Raw genomic sequence first — 19869 nt, 5'->3', positions numbered from 1 at the left:
ATCACCTTTATGTGAACCGTCGGGTCGGACAGCCACGTGCAGCCTCCAGCCTTTTATCTGTTATCTAGTTTGTGTGCTGGCCGAGGTTTAATTCACGGTAAGGGTGAAGAAATAAAGATTTATTTTAGGCTGCAGGAATGAAACTGAATCTGTCAACATGTAAATTGTCCCTCTTTGTCTGTGTTGTGCTGCAATAGAAATCCATTTCAACTCAAACAAAAGATTCCAGTAAATAATCAAATCTTGCAAACAATGGCAGACGAGAAGAGACACGTGCACCTCAGATGAGAACCGCACATAAATCTGAATCTATCGGTCGGACACAGAGAGAGAATCTCTGGAGAGCAGAAAAACGTGGCTCTGCTGTGGTGAAGTGTAACTGAATCTGTTACAGATGTTAACAGCTGTCAGAAACTGTTCTTCTGTTTGATCCGTGCCACCGAGAAGTCTGCAGAGTTCACTCCGACGTTGGTTTTGTTTGCTCTGAGCTGCAGATTCAAACCTGCATGAGGTCCTTCACAAACCTGCGTGATGTTGTAAAGCAGCATTCTTTTGACTGAACTGATAAAGGTGTTGGACGGTTCACTCACTCGTCTTTCCCTTCTCCGCCTGCCTTATGCCCTCCACGTCCGGGTACACGGGAATAACGGCCACGTTGTAAAGCGTGTCGGCATCCAGGTTCCTCAGGACGGTGGTGGTGGTGCCAGCGGACACTTCCTCCTGTTCAGAGAGAAAACCTCCATCAGGGTGACTTCTGCCTGCAGTTCTGTGTGGAAGCAGTCGGGTTCATCACACGGGTCGAGTCGGGTTAAAACAGTTTTTTACCATTCGCTCCTCTCCCCCCGGTTGGACCGCATAGAGCACTTTGTAGCTTCGGACGTTTCCCACTGCCGGTTCCCAGCGAACAGTCAGCGTACTGATGGTTGGATCGACCACTTGCAAATTCTTCACCCCGCCCAAAGGATCTGAGGAGGGAGGAGACTTCGATTAGGGAGGATAAACCAAGCGAGTCCATTTACAGGTGAGTGTTGGGCCCATAGATATGTATAGAATCATAGATATGTATATGGCTAGATGTCTCGTCTGCGTTGCTGGGCAACGGAGTGGAACGTCCGCAGATGGCGGCCATCTTACCACAGGCAGCTCTCTCGCCGACTACATTGTGTTGATGGTCAAACATTCAAACATTCAAGACATAACTTGCTTAATTCTCAAACGTTTATTAGGTCATTATAAACATCAAAGTAGTAAGCTAATTATCACACTACAGACGAAGTCCAAATTTATTTTTTTTAAATAAAAACGTAAATATTTCACGTTTATTTGCCCCATGACTCAACTTTATTTATCCCTTGGGATGACTCCCTCAGGGAAATTCAAGTCCCCAGTAGCTCCAAACACACACATAGGATCTCTATAAATCTAAAATACAGTATAATATAGAATAATTAATATAATATATAATTAAAATATAATTAATATAGAATAATCTAAAACAAAGTGTAAAAAAGAATATAGGCTATACAAGATATACAAAGAAAAGAGTTAAATAAAATAAATTATAGCACTATGGTTGAGTTATTGCCCATGTTGCACTACACTTGTGTTAATTACACATTGTATGCACATAGTCTGACCATAAATAGATAAGATATTGCACAGTGGTGACGTGAATTATTGCACAGATGACCGAATAAATAAAATATCGCACAGGGTCTTTTAGTATGTAAAATAGTGTAAAATGGTGGAGATTTCTGCGAGATAAGAGTAATAGCGTCAGAGCAGATCACTTAGCGTAACTATGGTTACCTCAGGTTTGACTGTCTCCCAGACATCTCATCTAAACTCAGACGTATAACATCTAGTCATTCTATACATATCTATGTTTCTATACATCTATGGTTGGGCCTATTTTCATTTATTTTTACTCTAAAAAAAAAAAAAAAAGTGTTTATTCCACTCACTTGTCTTCCCGTTTTCAGACTGGGGCTTTCCCTCCATCTCGTGGTAAACGGGAACCACAGTGACGGTGTACTCCGTGTCCGGGTCCAGGTTCTTCAGGACGGTGCTCGTGCTGGTTCCAGACACCTGGTCCTAGTCGTGGAGAAAAGAAACGACGTTAAACTGGGCGAACCCGATGAATCCAGGACGATTTCAACAGACTCGCCAGGGCCGGCCCAAGCCTTTATGGGGCCTTAAGCAGAATTTCATTTGGGGCCCCCTACCATCACCTCAGCTCCAGATGCCTCATTATTCCACAGGCTACACTGTTATGTGTGTAACGGACCCACAATCATTAGCATTATTTGTAATCATCTTACATTATACAGGTGTCATTCTTGTTTTTAACTTTAAAGGGATAGCAAACTCATAAATATGGTCTAATTAACTTCTACATAAAGAGTGATGTATAAGTATGGCTCATTAATTTAACTATTTGAAAGTAACATCAGCAGGCTGGAGACTGCATTTATAGTAAACACGTTAAATAGTTTAATTTCTTTCAGATGTGCAATGGTGTGCAAAATGTTCAAAATCCAAATCCAAAATAGAATCAAATGACATTCACATTATCTTACAGAAAAATAAAGTTGTAATCAAAATTAAATACTTAAATAATAAATACAATACTTAAATAATTTTGCCTAACGGTGGCAGCAGCCAACAGGAGGCATAAATTAACCTTGTATTAGTATTTTGTCAAAATATATTTTTTTTTTTTCTGGTGTAATACAATTTCGTTTAAATTATTCAATGTTTATTTAATTTCATGTATTTACTTTTTTATCACAACGTCTCGGTGCTCTCTGGGGCCCCCTGGTGGCGTGGGGGCCCTAAGCGACCGCGTAGTTGGCATATGCCTCTGAGACTCGCCCCAATCTGCCTTCCTCTGCTGCAAATATACATTTGTTCTTTGTCCATTTAACATAAAACCTGCCAGTAGGCTGAGACAAAACTAGTCACTTCCACATCAAACCATTTATTTCACAACATTTCTTGAACCGATGGTTTGGGCTACCAAATGAACCCCTTCATCATTTGTCGCTGCTTCATAGGAAACAGCTGAAGCCGCCTTCCCGCTTCACGGTCAGTTGTTCTTTAAAAGCTGTGAGAAATGCAGATTGTAAAAAGCAGCAACACCAGCCAGCAGCTTTCATCTTTTAATATTTCTGACACTGCAACTTTCCTCTGACAAGTAGAGAGACTTCTGGCCTTGGAAACAAGCACAAGCATCTCACTCTGCTTGCCATGTCTCCACTTAGGCTGAGAAAAAAAACATCATTATCGGCCAAAATTTGCATCTGCTTGGCTCTCACTTAAAAACGCATATTTGAATTTTTTTTGTGATGACTTATTGAATGAAAGCTCTAACTTTAAGGCATCAAACCAACAGGAGAGTGAAAACACCGATTAAACACCAACATCATGCACAGATTTCATGAAAAGTGTCATATTTTGTCATTTATGACATAAGACATAAGACAATGACATCAAGTCGGCAATAACCTGTAAGATGACTTATCAATGGGCCTTACGAGTAGTTTCAAAGGGTAAAAGCAAGTTTGGAGTTTTACTTCACTGATCCACTATTTTGGTAATGAAGTGGTGTGAAGTAGTTAAATGTGGGGTACCACAAGGAACTTGTTCAGGACTCCTGCTCTTTTTCTAATTTCACTGATAATTTTCCACTTTAGGTTAAACAAAGAACAAATAGTTGTTGTTGTTTTTAGTTTGTTTGTTTAAATCAAAAACAAAAATATATCGTTTTTCAACCAAAACCACAGAAAAACTTGTTTGTGAGGCACATTGATCAGGAGTGAATGTCCTCCCCCAAAACATGTGCATGTAGAGTTTGTTAATGCAGGCAGATTTGGCTGCAATTATGTTTAAAAAAAACAAAACATGTGACCTCTCACTTCACACAAAGGTCTGATTTGAGACATCTTAACCCATTGAGGCCGGGAAAGCATTGCCGCTTTTCTACCTTTAAAGCCGGGGGCGCTGTTGCGTTATTCTACCTTTAAGGCCGGGAAAGCGTACACGTCTTTTTTCATGTATAAGGGTTGTTTTGCACCAATTATTGACCTCTGCGCCAATGAAATGCATTATAATAGAGACGTGAGAGTGTCGTCATGTTCCTCGTGTCATTGTTTTGAAGTTAAGTTATATCAAACAAGCATGGAGGACTTTCAGTGGGAAGACATTTCAGACGGTAGCGATTGTGAGGAGTTTCTTGGCTTTGATGATGCTAATGAAGGTGCTGACCCAATTGATCGAGACTTATGGCTAGCACATATGTTTGAGGATTTTGAAGGGTTTGATTGTCAGTGGAAGACTGACAATTACCACCGTAATCGACAGAGAGATTTCAACCGCACAGCAGGGGTGAAAGTCGATTTACCTGCAGATGCCACACCGTTGCAGGCATTTAATCATATTTTTACTGTAAACAATACAACGTACCACTGCACATTGAGTGCTTCGGCAAGCACTCTCGCCGTTACATGTGAGGTAGACTGTTACAGTCATTACATGCTGTTCTTGTTCTTGATATGGCTGACAAGTTTATTTTATTTAATTTTATTACTGTTTTCTAATTGAAAATAGTGCTGTTCTTGCACTTTACTTTTTACATTTTCGTGAAGGTGTCTGTAAATAAACTCAATTTTCAAAGAAAGCCACAGGTGTAAGCTCTCAAATACCTTTTGAATTTTGTTTCTATCTGCTACAGAGGCTGAGAAATCAATCCTTTAGTAGGCGTTGACACAATTGCTGAATTTCCAGAAACACTTCAGGTTTTAGGGGGTCTTTCTGAAATCGCCCGTAGGTTTTACAGGCATTCTTTTCCAGGCGTTTTAGGCCTAAATGGGTTAAATGAAAGACTGCCCTGATGTGGAGCAGCTCGTAGAGGCGCCCTTATGAGCCAGCAACTTATGTGACCGTTTCAGTTGGAGGCAAAACTTCTGGGTAACATTACTCTGAAAAAGATAATACAGAGTCGAGGGGGGGCAGGTCTGGCAGTTATTAGGTACGGTGGCTGCGAGCGTTCAATGCTCTGCAACTTATGAAAACACACGATAAATAGATGACAGTGCAGCAAAGCATGAAAACATCTTTATCAGCCTGACAACACACAAAAGCCCTGAACAGAGGCTCTGCACGGACATGCAAATAAGAGAAGAATGGACCGTTTAAGTGAGAATGAAATGCTCATTTTGTCCTTTGGAGTTCGCGAGTGGTTCGAATTAAATCGGTCACGTCACATTTGAGGCAGTCGTGAATGAAGTTCTCAGCTTTTTGGTGAACTCCAACATCTGGAACTGGTGACTGTTGACTTCTGCCGTCATGATTTTTCAGTAAAGAAAAACACGGCTTGCAAAATGTCTGGAACCCAGTGATATTAGACTGAAGCCTTACCACTTCCTGCTCTCCTCCTGCAACCGGCACCCAGATCACGATGTACTCGCGGACGTTCCCCTCGGGTGGTTCCCAGCGGACGTTCAAGGTGCTGGTGGTGGGATCGGTGACCTGCAGGTTCCTCACAAAACCCAGCGGCTCTGAGCACAGACACCACACAGATTATCAGAGGCTGCTGTTATCCGTCTGCAAAAGCTTCCAGCAGGTGTAAAAAAGCTGATGCACAGGTGAGATTATTCATAGATCTATCATCAAACTGCATGTGTGATTTTAAGCTTTTAGGTTACCGTGACAGTGGGCGTAAAAGATCACCAATAATTTCATTAGATTAACTTCTTCTATCTGTAGCAAAGTAAAAGTTAAGCCTAGGAAGTTGTTATCAGTGGGGATTAGGACATGTAATCTCTCAAATTCTTCATTTTTAACATAATTTGTTTCATGTCTGGTTTAGCAAGACTAAAACAAACATTCAGCAGCAGCTGGACTCTTACGAGTTGTGAAGGGTACAGTCACAATGTAAAAAGAATGTATTTACGCCCGAACTAGGGTCATTTCCTAACCATAACTGAGTAAATTCAATTAGATGTAGTTTAACCTTAATCTGTAGCAAAGTAAAAGTTAAGCCTAGGAAGTTGTTATCAGTGGGGATTAGGACATGTAATCTCTCAAATTCTTCATTTTTAACATAAATTGTTTCATGTTTCCTGGTTTAGCAAGACTAAAACGAACATTCGGCAGCAGCTGGACTCGTATTTCACATTCTTAAAGGCAATTCTTTTAACCCAATAATCTGCTAATATCTACTCGACTTAACGAGTAGTGAAGAAAAGTCTGAGAAGGGTAAAATCTGAGGATGTCGACGCCACCAACAGGCAAAAATAAAACATCACTTTCTGAAACTGAAACCAAAGAAGAGTCTCAAAATCAACATTTGCATGAAGTCATTCTGCAAATGCAAAAACGGTTTGGATTCATTTAGCTTCCAATTCGCTGCTTTTTGCGGAGCTGATGGAGACTTTAAAGTTGAAATAATTGTAAAAATACAAACTCCAGCTCTGCTTCTGCTCTGACTTATTTTGCCGTTTTCTGGTTCTTCGCTTCAGCGTGTTTTCCGGTTTAATGAAAGGTTTAATTTTCCGGGTCTGATGAAAGCCCTGCAACATGCTGCTGAAACTCACTGGTCTTGCCGACGTCGTTGAGGCTGGGCCCGTCTCCCTCTGCGTACACGGGGACCACGGTGATGGTGTAGCTGGTGTCTGGGAGGAGCTTCTGCAGGACGGTTGTGGTGGTGCTCTCCGACACTTGTTCCTACGAAGAAATGGGGTGAAATCAACACTGTGGGACTGCAGTTTACAGAGAGGCCAAATCCTCAGAAGAAGAAGACAGAAGCTAGCTGCTGGTTAACTTTTGATCAGAAGTGGGTAGTAACGACGAGTTACATTTACTAAGTAAGTTTTTGAAAAGATTATACTTCCAGGAGTAGTTTTAAATCTCTATACTTTTTACTTTTCCTTGAGTAGATGTGTGCAGCAGAAACTGTCCTCTTACTCCGCTACATTAGGCTACAATGAGCTGGTTACTTTTCTTCTTACCTCTTTGGTATTCTACGCCTCATTATTTTTATCCCCCCGCGTACGCCTCATTTTAATGTTTTATTCTGACAGAGAGAGAGACTTCCACCAAAGGCTCTACCACCTGACTGTGTTCCACCAATCAGACGCAGCCGTGCAGGCTGGTCACGTGACCGTACTCGATCTCAGCGGCGGGACGGGTTAGCTTTAGCATTAGCAGTCGTAGCAAACAAACAAAGAAACAGATGAAAAATGTCAGAACCAACGGTGGGAAATGAAGACGCAGACGAGGCCTCATACTGAAAGCATGTTTACCTTACAAAGAGTGAGAAACAGCAGCTACATTATGTGTCTTCTGTGTCAACCAAAACAAACGCACATTTCAGCAGAAACTCAACATCTAACTTGTGTACACTTGATTTATTTTGCTTGCTCATCTTATTTATATGGGATGACTCCTGAACCTCTCGCCTGTATAAATTTAAATTTGGATTTGTATGTGAGCCAAATGTGTGCATTTCTGTTTTTGTCTTTTGAAAATTTAATAAACATATATAAAAAAAAAACAATTAAAAAAAACGAGATAAACCGAGATTTCTGAGATAAACTGACATTTTTTTCCCACTTTACACTGGAAAAAATTAGCAAAAGCAAAAAAAATCTGCCAATGGAACTAGTGAAAATCGGCTTGTTAAGATTTCTTGTCTGAAATCCAGCGTTTTAAATCCCATTTCTTTAGTTTTACCTGAGCGTCACACCTGTAACAAGTTATTTTTAAATAATAAAACACTCTAAAAGGAGACATTGGGCCTTCAGAGCATCACTGAGGATTAAATTCCAGTTGCTTTTGGCCAAACTATAAAAAAAAAACTAAATTTTTCTGCTGTCTTGTCTTGGTTACTGGGCCGTGCACTGCAAAAAATGCCCCTCCAAAAATAAGTAAAAAAACAACAAATAAAAGACGTTTTTGCTTGAAATAAGCAAAAAAATCTGCCAATGGAACTAGTGAAAATCGGCTTTTCAAGATTTCTTGAAATAAAATCTGATATTTAGGACTTTTGAGATAAAAGTGATCTTGAAATTAGCTTAAAAACCTCTTCAAATGTAAAAAAAAGCTTGTTTCATATGAAATGTGACTCAAAACAAATTAATTTAACAAGATATTCCAGATGTATTGTCTTCAAACAAGTCCCTATATCTGGCTGAAATGGTACTTGTTAGGCAGTTGTGTCTTATATTAAGTGTAATGAGATATTTTGACAAGAAATGAGACAAACATACTTGGTAAGACTTTGATTTTTCCCACTTTACGGACCTTTTTAACTGAAGAGGCAACATATAAAAGCAGCTCAGATTCCTCTGGCAGCAGAGCTGAACATTACTCAGCCTGATTCACTAAAAAAAAAAAAGGTAAAGTGCACAAACAAAGGAAGCCCTTCTAAACAGACGAACCCCGTTACTTCGCGGCTCTTTGCGGCCCGAACCTCTCGGTGGGTGTCGATGACAGACGTCAGATCAGCAGGATTTACACCTACTTAAACTGTACGAGCTGCAGCTCAGACATTCCTCAGAACAATGAGGGAATCCTCGCCAGAAGGGTTCAGACGCTGCGATGGGATTATCGTGTCAGAAAGCACGACGTCACCGGTCCCTGCTGAGGCCTTTGATCGTTTCCTTTCAGACCGAGAGAGACGGCTTTTCCATCAACTCCTACTACAGAACTAACGCACGCCTAAAACACGCCATCATGTCTGCGAGCGGGAGTCGGGTTACATCATGGGACACGGCGAGTGAAGTCATGCGATGTCTGTTTTCGGTGTTTCATGTCAGGATTGTGACAGAGCGCCGCTGATGGGAACAGCAGCAGCCAATCAGACGTAAAGAAGACTGATTACATGCAGATTACATGCTTTACATGAAAATTATTCTACTTTTATATAGGGCTGTGCAACGATTAAAATGTTTAATCTAATTAGTCACATGATTTCCCTGATTAATCACGATTAATCGCATTTGTACGCAGAATCCAAAAATGAATCCAAAAGTAGTGTATAGCTTTTAGCATTTAGCTTTATTTTAAATGTGCTGCCATATGAATGAAAGTGCCATAACATTTGTTGTGCAAACACACTTTTAACATCAGCATCTATCTGTAGTTTTTATGTAGAAGCCTCGCTCCACTGTCTGTTTCCTTGAATGACTTGCTGCTATCAGTTGTGTGTTTTGCCTTTAAGTGATATTTTAGACTGGAACTACTACGCTGAGAAGACAATTCAACTTGGCAGTGTTTACAGATGACTTTGGTTCTGTCGACTCCGCCGTCTGGAAGAACTTTAACATGAAAATGGCCGAGTAAAAGTTCCGTACCCTTCTCCATGTTTGGTGGATCCGCCGATTACTTTCTTTTCCGGTTCCACAGCCGACAGCAGCAGACTTTTACAAAATAAAAGCCTGTGAGCAACAGACTTTTACAGAATAAAAGCCTGTGAGCGACAGACTTTTACAAAATAAAAGCCTGTGAGCAACAGACTTTTACAATAATAAAATAAAATTAAATTAAATTAAATAAATAAAACGGGTGGTCTGTGGCGTAGTGGGTTGAGCAGGCGCCCCATGTACAGAGGCTACAGCCCTCGCTGCAGCTGGCCCCGGTTCGAGTCCCGTATTGGACGGCCCTGTGCTGCATGTTGTTCCCCCTCTCTCTGCCCCCTGCTTCCTGTCTCTCTGAACTTTCCCATCCATTAAAAGGCACAAAAGCCCCCCCAAAAAAATTGTTTTCATTTTTTATTTATTTAAATAATCTAAAAAAAAAATAAAACCTGCATTAATGCGCGATAAAATATTTATCGGCGTTAAATAATTAGCGAGTTAACACGATAATAACGTGTTAACGCACCCAGCCCTACTTTTATATCTTCTATTTTCTGTCCATCTGCTGATGTAAACTAGTTGATCAGTTATATTTGAGTCTTACCACAATCTCCATTCCTCCGTTTGTGGGAACATAGATGACTTTGTAGCCTTGGACGTTGCCGTCAGCAGGATTCCAGTTGACCGTGAGAGAGGTGATGGTGGGGTTGGTCACCCGCATGCCGCTCACGCCACTTAAAGGCACTGAAAGCAGAAAAATAGTTCAGCCATTCGGCCACAATGTGTTTTAAATCAAAAAACTTAGCTACAGCAGCGGCCTACATGTCTTTCCGTCCTCAGACTGCCGCCTCCCTTCCCGGGCGGGGTACACGGGCAGCACCGACACCGTGTACTGCGTGTCGGGCAGCAGGTTCCGCAGCACGATGGCGGTGGTGCCGACCGGAACCTGCTCCTGAGCGCCAAAAACACGAAGAAGAGCTCGTTTAAAGGGGTAAAAAGTCTCGTTATAAAAGGGTACGGCGTGAGGAGAATGAGGCGTCTCACCATCTCCTCTTGGCCACCGGCGGCGGGCACGTAGAAGACCTTGTAGAGGCGGACGGCGCCATCGGCGGCGTCCCACTTCACGTTCAGGGACGTCATGGTAGGGTCCGTCACCTTCAGGTTCTTCACTCCTCCCAGAGGCCCTAAACAAGCCGACAGGTCAGGTGACTCATGCCAGGTCTGAAAGACCAACGATAAACTGGACGAGACGTGTTGGATTTAACCTCCCGAGTCATTTTATCCTCTAATTGGGGGTCCTAGCAGCGAAGCTGCAGGAACCCATTGTGTTCGTAGCTTTTCCTATGAACGCTATGGTAAAAAGTTGTGAAATTTGGCACACGTAATCAGCCAGGTGCCAAAGTAAAACTCAAAAATTTTCATGCCCCAACAGTGTACTCTCTAGCGCCACCAACACGTCAAAGTTCAAAGTGCATTCAGCCTAATAATTTTACTTGGTCCAAATTTCACAAAAGAGGCATCGTTGGAATCCTTGGATCATGACGAGACATTTTGCGTATACTTACATTTTCCGCCATTTTGAATTTTATCAAAAACCTTAAAAAAGCATTTCAGGTCACAGAAATTGTCCGATTTTCACGAGACTTGGCACATAGACTCTTAAGACCAAGTCGCACAAAAGTTATCGTGTGGAATTTTTAATTAGGCTTCCGATTTTCCATAAAAGCCAATCAAACTCGAGGTTGACGCCGCCAAACCGGAAGTGAGGCCATATCTTGGCAACCATTTGATGTTATGACGTCAAACTTCTAACACAGACTTAAGACCGCTAAGGTAATTTGCCCAAGAAGTTTGGTGACATTTGGCCAATAGGTGGCGCTATATGTAGCAAAAATGCATTTTTGCTCATATCTTTGGACCCCTTGGTCCAAATGTCACAAATGAGGTACCGTTGGAATCCCTGGATATAGACGAGGTCAACGCACCTCATGACGTCATCTGCGACGTCTTGGATTTTCCGACATTTTGAATTTAATTGAAAACCTTCAAAAAGCATTTCAGGCCACTGGGATTGTCCAATCTCCACGGGACTTGGCACATAGAGTCTTCAGACCAAGCCGCACATAAGTTATCATGTGGATTTCCTTATTAACTTCTGTTTAACCGCGGCAGCCAATCAAACTCTACGCCGACGCGCAAACGGGACATTTGGCCGTATCTCTGCGATGCATTGATGTATCGATGCCAAACTTGGTGCATGGACTCACAACGCCTTCCTGAGCAGCCCAAGCCTTCCCTATTGTGCCATTCTGCTAGGACCCCCACATCGCTGCTTGCAGCTATATTCTCATTTGAATTGTTACAATCAGTAATAACAAGACCCTCAATAGGTGCCTCCCTGTTAAATAAAGTGGAAAAAAAAGAAAAATGATGCTTTTACTGAGAAACAAAAGTAATTGAAGACATACAAAACAAAAGGTTCTTTTTAGTTTGTGCTGCCTGGCTTGAAAAAAATATATTAAAAAATAGTTTTCAACCTGGGTTTTATTCTCCCTTTAATCTGGGGGCAACAAATCCCGAGGCAGCTTTAAAGTGACATCATGGGTTGTGAGGAAACAGTCAGACGGGTCAGTGAGAGCCGGGAAGCTACGTTACACAACTAAAAACAATTGAAAATTTAATTAAAAACAAAGCGCTGGGTTTAAATGTGTCTTTTATGTGTCTTCAGCAGTTTTCCAAAGCATGAACAGCAAAATGTCAGTGCGTGCAGGTCCAACGGGAGAAGAATTCTAACCCTAGAGCGTCTCTTCCTGCAGAAAGATGTTCCAGAAAGCGGACAGACCAGCTGCAGAGCGAGTGGAGGTAAATTTATTAGCCAAACTTCATCCTGCATTGAGCCAATAATGTTCTTCCTGCTAGTTTTCTGCACAATGTCAAGCAGCGAGTCTCCTGTTAAATGGCCCGTCAAATGACCCGAACTCACAGCCAAACCGGAGGAAGCAGAATAAAAACTATGATCGGTCCGTTTCCTTCTGTTAGCATCTACAATAATTTCACTGGAAAAAAATGCCCCTCCAAAAATAAGTTTAAAAAAAAATAATAAAAGACGTTTTTGCTTGAAATAAGCAAAAAAAATCTGCCAATGGAACTAGTGAAAATCAGCTTGTTCAGATTTCTTGAAATAAAATGTGATATTTAGGACTTTTGAGATAAAAGTGATCTTGAAATTAGCTTAAAAACCTCTTCAAATGTAAAAAAAAAGCTTGTTTCATATGATATGTGACTCAAAACAATTTGTTTTCAAGACTTTTTCATTTAACAAGATATTCCAGATGTATTGTCTTCAAACAAGTCCCTATTGAGAATTAGGAGTCACGTGACTCCGGTCGGCCGGTCGGCCATGTTGGCAGAAGAATCTATTGGTTGCCAGGGGTAACACCATTAACTTAACGGATATCTTCCCGCATTTGTCATTTCGGCAGGGCAGAGACTAATACAAAAGAAAGAAAGAAAGCAAAGCAATGCAGAGAGATAAGGCGAAAGAAAAGGGACCTTACAGGGACAAGCTTATTACAAGCGCAAAGCAGCGGTATTTGGAGAAACTGTCCAGCATCCAAAATATTGATCCTTACGAGCTCCCTGCAGCAGGTCAGACGCCTGCTCTCCCTGATGCTGCATCCATTTAGGAAACCTAAAATAACGTATTTCGTTGTTCCTATGTTTCCCAAACGTATTGTGTGAGGTACTGGAACAGTTCTTCACACAGCATTGATTTCCAGGCATGTTCTTGCAATTCCGTACTGTTTACACTTACTGATTTAAAAACACACGCGTACAATGTAAACGAACGGAGAGAACGGCGTTTTCTCGCTAGCATTCTGCCAACATGGCGGATAGGGGCGGGGCTCTGTACTATGACGACAACTCCTCATTCTCAATATCTGGCTGAAATGGTACTTGTTAGGCAGTTGTGTCTTATATTAAGTGTAATGAGATATTTTGACTAGAAATGAGACAAATATACTTGGAAAGACTTTGATTTTTTCCAGTGAACTATTGCTACACTGGAAAAAATCTAAATCTTACCAAGTATATTTGTCTCATTGAGTATCTCATTACACTTAATATAAGACACAACTGCCTAACGAGTACCATTTCAGCCAGATATAGGGACTTGTTTGAAGACAATACATCTGGAATATCTTGTTAACTGAAAAAGTCTTGATAACAAATTGTTTTGAGTCGCATATCATATGAAACAAGCTTTTTTTTTTGCATTTGAAGAGGTTTTTAAGCTAATTTCAAGATCACTTTTAACTCAAAAGTCCTAAATATCACATCTTATTTCAAGAAATCTTGACAAGCCGATTTTCACTAGTTCCATTGGCAGATTTTTTTGTTTATTTCAAATCAAAAACGTCTTTCATTTGTTGTTTTTTAACTTATTTTTGGAGGGGCATTTTTTCCAGTGTAATGAGTTGTTGGCTGATGCCGTCTTACTTGTTTTTCCATTTTCTGACAGCATCTTCCCGTCTCCTTCGGCGTAAACCGGCACCAGCGACACGGTGTAGAGGGTGTCGGGCTGCAGGCCTCGCAGGATCGTAGTGGCCGTGCCTGCCGTCACCGTTTCCTGAATTCAAAAGCAAATTAGCACGAGTTAGCTGCTTATGGACCGACGGCTCATCGTCTGAAACCATGCTGAACAGTGCAGTTAAACCAGAGGTGATCTCATGAGCAGCTCCAGCATGCAGAGAAAAGGTTCGGGGCTTTGACTGGTCCTACCAGTCCTACCATGCTCTCGGCTCCTCCGGCGGCAGGAGCGTAGATGACTTTGTACTCCTTCACTGGGCCCTCTGCGGGCTCCCAGCGCACGTTCAGGGTGGTCATGGTCGGGTTCAACACCTGCAGGTTCCTGACTCCGCCCAGAGGCTCTGCAGGAGCAACAAAGGAAGAGCAATCAGGGGCAGAATCCGCTGCTTTTGGATCAAAAGACACGAGTGAGGACAGCAGGCTTTGGTTTACTCAGATTTTCCGCCATTTTGAATTTGATCAAAAACCTTAAAAAAGCATTTCAGGTCACAGAGATTGTCCAATTTTCACGAGACTTTGCACATAGACTCTTCAGACCAAGCCGCACAAAAGTTGTTGTGTGGAATTTTTAATTAGGCTTCCGTTTTTCCATAAAAGCCAATCAAACTCAAGGTTGACGCCACCAAACAGGAAGTGAGGCCATATCTTGGCAACCATTTGATGTTATGACGTCAAACTTCTAACACAAATTCATTACCACTGCAGTAAGAGGACCCCTTGGTCCAAATTTCAGAAATGAGATACCGTTGGAATCCCTGGATGCAGACGAGGTCAAAGCAAATCATGACGTCATCTGCATCATATTGGATTTTCCGCTATTTTTAATTTAACCGAAAACCTTCAGAAAGCATTTCAGGCCACGCAGATTGTCCGATCTCCACGGGACTTGGCACATAGACTCTTCAGACCAAGCCGCACATAAGTTATCGTGTGGATTTTTTTATTTCGCTTCCGTTTAACCGTGGCAGCCAATCAAACTCCACCCAAAACAGGACGTTAGGCCGTATCTCTGCGATGCATTGATGTATCGATGCCAAACTTGGTGCATGGACTCACATCGCCTTCCTGAGCAGCCCAAGCCTTCCCTATTGTGCCGTTCTGCTAGGACCCCCCATCGCTGCTTGCAGCTATATTTGTTTTTATTGTTTTAATATTGTTTGTTATTTTTTTATGTTGTTGTTATGTTTTATGCCTTGTACTTCGTGCTGTTATTCATGTACAGCACTTTGTTTCAGCCACGGCTGTTTTAAAGGGCTTTATAAATATAGTTGAGTTGAAAGCAAAGTATTTAATGGTGTCACTTTCAACCAACTCAAAAGCCATTTTATTGATAAAACTGTCATTTTTAAAAGCCATCAAAATATTCTGTCATAAAACTAAATGCTGAAATCTCCAGTTATCGTTAAAACCCAAAAACATCTTTGAACTTCTTACTTGTTTTTCCATTTTCTGACAACCTCATTCCATTTCCTTCGGCGTAAACCGGCACTAGCGACACGGTGTAGAGGGTGTCGGGCTGCAGGCCTCGCAGGATCGTGGTGGTCGCGGCCGCTTTCACCGTTTCCTGAATTCAAAAGAAAACAAATCACACGACTTAGCTGCTTATTGACCGACAGATGTCGAGGTTACATCGAGCAGCAAACACCGTAACAGGCGCGGCTGTCGGCAGGCGTCTTTCCTCTCCTTTTGTTTTGTTTCCTTTCCTTCTCTTTCCTTTCCTTTCCTTTTGTTTCCTTTCCTTCTCTTCTCTTTCCTTTTGTTTCCTTTCCTTTCCTTTCCTTCTCTTCTCTTTCCTTTTGTTTCCTTTCCTTCTCTTTCCTTTCCTTTCCTTCTCTTTCCTTTTGTTTCCTTTCCTTCTCTTTTCTTTTGTTTCCTTTCCTTTCCTTCTCTTTCCTTTTGTTTCCTTTTCTTCTCTTTCCTTTTGTTTCCTTTCCTTCTCTTTTCTTTTGTTTCCTTTCCTTTCCTTCTCTTTCCTTTCCTTTCCTTTCCTTCCCTTCTCTTTCCTTTCCTTCTCTTTTCTTTTGTTTCCTTTCCTTTCCTTTCCTTTATGTGCTGTGCAGACCGAGCAGCAAACAGCGTAACAGGCGCGGCTGTCGGCAGGCGGCAGCAGGCAGTGATACGAAGGGAGAGAAAATAGGGCCAAGAGATTGTGAGGTCTGACTTTTTCCTGGAGAATGATTTTGTGATGCAAATGTATTACTCTGTTGAACGCATATTGTTCTGAGAAGCAAAACGCTTTATTTTTTAAACCCCAGCCAACTAGCCGGACTACCTTCATCAACACCAAAACGAGGCTGGAACTCTGCTCACAGGACGCAGCAGGGGGTAAGAAGATGTTCAGAAATGATGTTGCTGATATGGGATGTTACACAGCTTCATGTCAGAAGAGGCGAACTGTCCCTTTAAGAACCGTTTTAAAACCGCCTGATGTGCTCAAACACACAGACTCTGCTCTGTGCCACATGACGGTGGTCCTACCAGTCCTACCATGCTCTCGGCTCCTCCGGCGGCAGGAGCGTAGATGACTTTGTACTCCTTCACTCGGCCCTCTGCGGGCTCCCAGCGCACGTTCAGGGTGGTCATGGTCGGGTTCAACACCTGCAGGTTCCTGACTCCGCCCAGAGGCTCTGCAGGAGCAACAAAAGCAGAGCGATCAGGGGCAGAATCCGGACGTAAAGAGCTCATTCTTACATATCAGTCACATGCAAAGCAAAGCGTTCAATGGCGTCACTTTCAATCAACTTAAAAGCTCTTTTATATATTTATTTATTTTTATCAATTACAGGAGAGTAGGTTCTTTCTTTTTTTTGTATGGTTGTTTTTCTCACTTGTAAAGTACTCATATTAACACAGAATGCTCGTTAGGGCTTATAGAGCGAAGAAGAGGATTGGATTAGCGGAAATATGACGTAAAAGGTGCAAAACAGTGACTGAAATTTACAAAGATCTAGTCAGTGGGAGAAAAAAAAAAGAGAGAAACGACTTTTAAAGAACTTTAAGCAAGTATAACTGCATATAATATACACCCACTCTGTGTTTGTTGAGTTTGTGTTTGTATGTATGTATATGTCAAATATTTTTTATTTTATTTATATTTTTATTTTATGTAAAGCACTTTGAATTGTTTGTACATGAAATGTGCTATTTAAATAAATTTGATTTGATAATAATAAATCAGTTATAAAAAAAAAGCCCTTTTATTAATAAAACTGAAGTTACTAAATGCTGAATTCTCTAATTATCATTAAACCCAGAAGTATCTTTGAACTCCTTACTGGTTTTTCCGTCTCCGGAGACGTCTTTGCTGACGCCAGAGGAATACACGGCCGCCACGGTGATGGTGTACGGCGTGTCGGGCTGCAGCTTCTGCAGGACGGTGGTCGTCTTTTTACCTCCGACCTGCACCTGTTCACAGGAAACGTGCAGATGTGGAGCGGCGTTAACACAGCTGTGAGTCACACAAACAAGTCTCCGGGATCTGTGGTTTACTGTCGGCTTCTTTTTTCTGTTTTACTTCTGCAGCGTCCACGACTTTTTATGAACATCAAAACTAACGTTTCAAAGCCAGAGCAAATAAAAGCTTCATATACCTCCTGAGAAGAAGTTTCAGCCGTGAAACTACACGACTCTTGCAGACACAGATATATGAACAGATCAATGTTTAAACATTCACTGAACAGCTTTTCAAAAAGACAAAAAAAAACACTGAAGTGATGACACTCAGCGGCGTGTTAAAGCAGCCTCCAGGGGGCCGACGGCCCGTCTCTGAGGGGGATGTCAGCAAACTATTTATTCAGTTATTTAAACAGGAGGAACTGATGGATTCCTGTGGAGAAACCCCAGAGAAGATGGCTAAAAAACGCTGTAAACACTCTCACAGGGGGCATAAACAGTTGGTTCTCAGCATCAGTTACATCAGTATCTGAAATATGTTGGAGTTTATCCGTAAAGTCGGTGGACTGTTGGGAATTAGCAGCTGCTGAGTGTCCTTTGGCTTTTAAAGGAAGGATTTTTTTTAAATAAAAGGGTAACAGAGCTACCGTTTTTAAATCACCTGAATCTATGCAGGCATTTTTGTCTTTTTTTTGGATATAAGGTAGGGCTGATAATAACTGATAATAACTGATAATAACTCGTTATTATCGCGTTAACTCGTTAATTATTTAACGCCGATAAATATTTATTCGAGTTTTTTTTTAAATATTATTTTTTGGGGCTTTTGTGCCTTTAATGCCTCTTGTACATGGGGCACTACACCACGGACCACCCCTGTTTTATTATTTATTTTATTTTTGTAAAAGTCTGTTGCTCACAGGCTTTTATTTTGTAAAAGTCTGTCACTCACAGGCTTTTATTTTGTAAAAGTCTGTTGCTCACAGGCTTTTATTCTGTAAAAGTCTGCTGCTGTCTGCTGTGGAACAGGAAAAGAAAGTAATCTTTGGATCCACCAAACATGGAGAAGGGTACGGAACTTTTACTCGGCCATTTTCATTTTAAAGTTCTTCCAGACGGCGGAGTCGACAGAACCAAAGTCATCTGTAAACTCTGCCAAGTTGAATTGTCTTCTCAGCGTAGTAGTTCCAGTCTAAAATATCACTTAAAGGCAAAACACACAACTGATAGCAGCAAGTCATTCAAGGAAACAGACAGTGGAGCGAGGCTTCTACATAAAAACTACAGAAAGATGCTGATGTTAAAAGTGTGTTTGCACAACAAATGTTATGGCACTTTCATTCATATGGCAGCACATTTAAAATAAAGCTAAATGCTAAAAGCTATACACTACTTTTGGATTCATTTTTGGATTCTGCGTACAAATGCGATTAATCGTGATTAATCAGGGAAATCATGAGATTAATTAGATTAAACATTTTAATCGTTGCCCGGCCCTAAAAGAAGGTTTTAGACCTGAATTAAAGTTATAATCAGCCTGCAGACTCTCAGATATTCTTCTCTACAGTATTTTCAGGTTCGACGGGACAGCCATAATGACTCTAATGAGATCCTGAGCTCGTTCATGGAACAAACATCCTGACTGAAATCATAAGACAGATGTTCACAACAAGCACGCAGATGCTCTCAGTCCCCTGCTGCCCACCCCAAACGCAGCGAGGGGGTCAGAGATCCGACAGACAGGCCGATGACATCATAACCCCATCACGTTGTTTGGAGGAACGTTGTCATAACATCTCAGAGACACTCGAACTCTTTCATTCCTTTCAAGTTGTTTCCATTGTTAATGAATTTGGAGGAACGTCCTCGTAATTTTCCCAACAGAGCACTTAGCTCCCAAAGGTTCCCAGAGTTTCTAAAAGTAGAATGTTAGGCAGAGCCTTCAGTTATCAGGCCCCTCTCTGTGGAACCAGCTGCCAGTTTGGGAGGCAGAGCCTTCAGTTATCAGGCCCCTCTCTGTGGAACCAGCTGCCAGTTTGGGAGGCAGAGCCTTCAGTTATCAGGCCCCTCTCTGTGGAACCAGCTGCCAGTTTGGGAGGCAGAGCCTTCAGTTATCAGGCTCCTCTCTGTGGAACCAGCTGCCAGTTTGGGAGGCAGAGCCTTCAGTTATCAGGCCCCTCTCTGTCGGACCAGCTGCCAGTTTGGGAGGCAGAGCCTTCAGTTATCAGGCCCCTCTCTGTGGAACCAGCTGCCAGTTTGGGAGGCAGAGCCTTCAGTTATCAGGCCCCTCTCTGTGGAACCAGCTGCCAGTTTGGGAGGCAGAGCCTTCAGTTATCAGGTCCCTCTCTGAGGAACCAGCCGCCAGTTTGGGAGGCAGAGCCTTCAGTTATCAGGTCCCTCTCTGAGGAACCAGCCGCCAGTTTGGGAGGCAGAGCCTTCAGTTATCAGGCCCCTCTCTGTGGAACCAGCTGCCAGTTTGGGAGGCAGAGCCTTCAGTTATCAGGCCCCTCTCTGTGGAACCAGCTGC

The 19869-nt window shown here is 42.0% G+C and overlaps 1 protein-coding gene across 2 annotated transcripts in view; it reads right to left on the bottom strand.

Moving 5' to 3' along the window:
- Positions 1–19869, bottom strand: part of col12a1b (collagen, type XII, alpha 1b) — a 194401-nt gene that overhangs the window by 78132 nt on the left and 96400 nt on the right. Inside the window, exons 31-43 of one of the 2 annotated variants that reach the window (XM_075459638.1) lie at positions 17225–17354; positions 16437–16576; positions 15384–15513; positions 14142–14290; positions 13860–13989; positions 10404–10543; positions 10182–10311; positions 9964–10103; positions 6597–6726; positions 5419–5558; positions 1965–2094; positions 826–965; positions 591–720 (exon numbers count right to left, since the gene is read on the bottom strand). In XM_075459638.1, coding sequence (XP_075315753.1) covers positions 591–720; positions 826–965; positions 1965–2094; positions 5419–5558; positions 6597–6726; positions 9964–10103; positions 10182–10311; positions 10404–10543; positions 13860–13989; positions 14142–14290; positions 15384–15513; positions 16437–16576; positions 17225–17354 — 1759 coding nt within the window. The remainder of the gene's footprint in view (positions 1–590; positions 721–825; positions 966–1964; positions 2095–5418; positions 5559–6596; positions 6727–9963; positions 10104–10181; positions 10312–10403; positions 10544–13859; positions 13990–14141; positions 14291–15383; positions 15514–16436; positions 16577–17224; positions 17355–19869) is intronic. The other variant, XM_075459639.1, reaches the window with a different exon arrangement.

The sequence above is a fragment of the Odontesthes bonariensis genome, chromosome 24 (assembly GCF_027942865.1).
Source record: "Odontesthes bonariensis isolate fOdoBon6 chromosome 24, fOdoBon6.hap1, whole genome shotgun sequence".
Taxonomy (NCBI): Eukaryota; Metazoa; Chordata; class Actinopteri; order Atheriniformes; family Atherinopsidae; genus Odontesthes; species Odontesthes bonariensis.
This window is presented reverse-complemented; position numbering and strand designations above follow the sequence as displayed.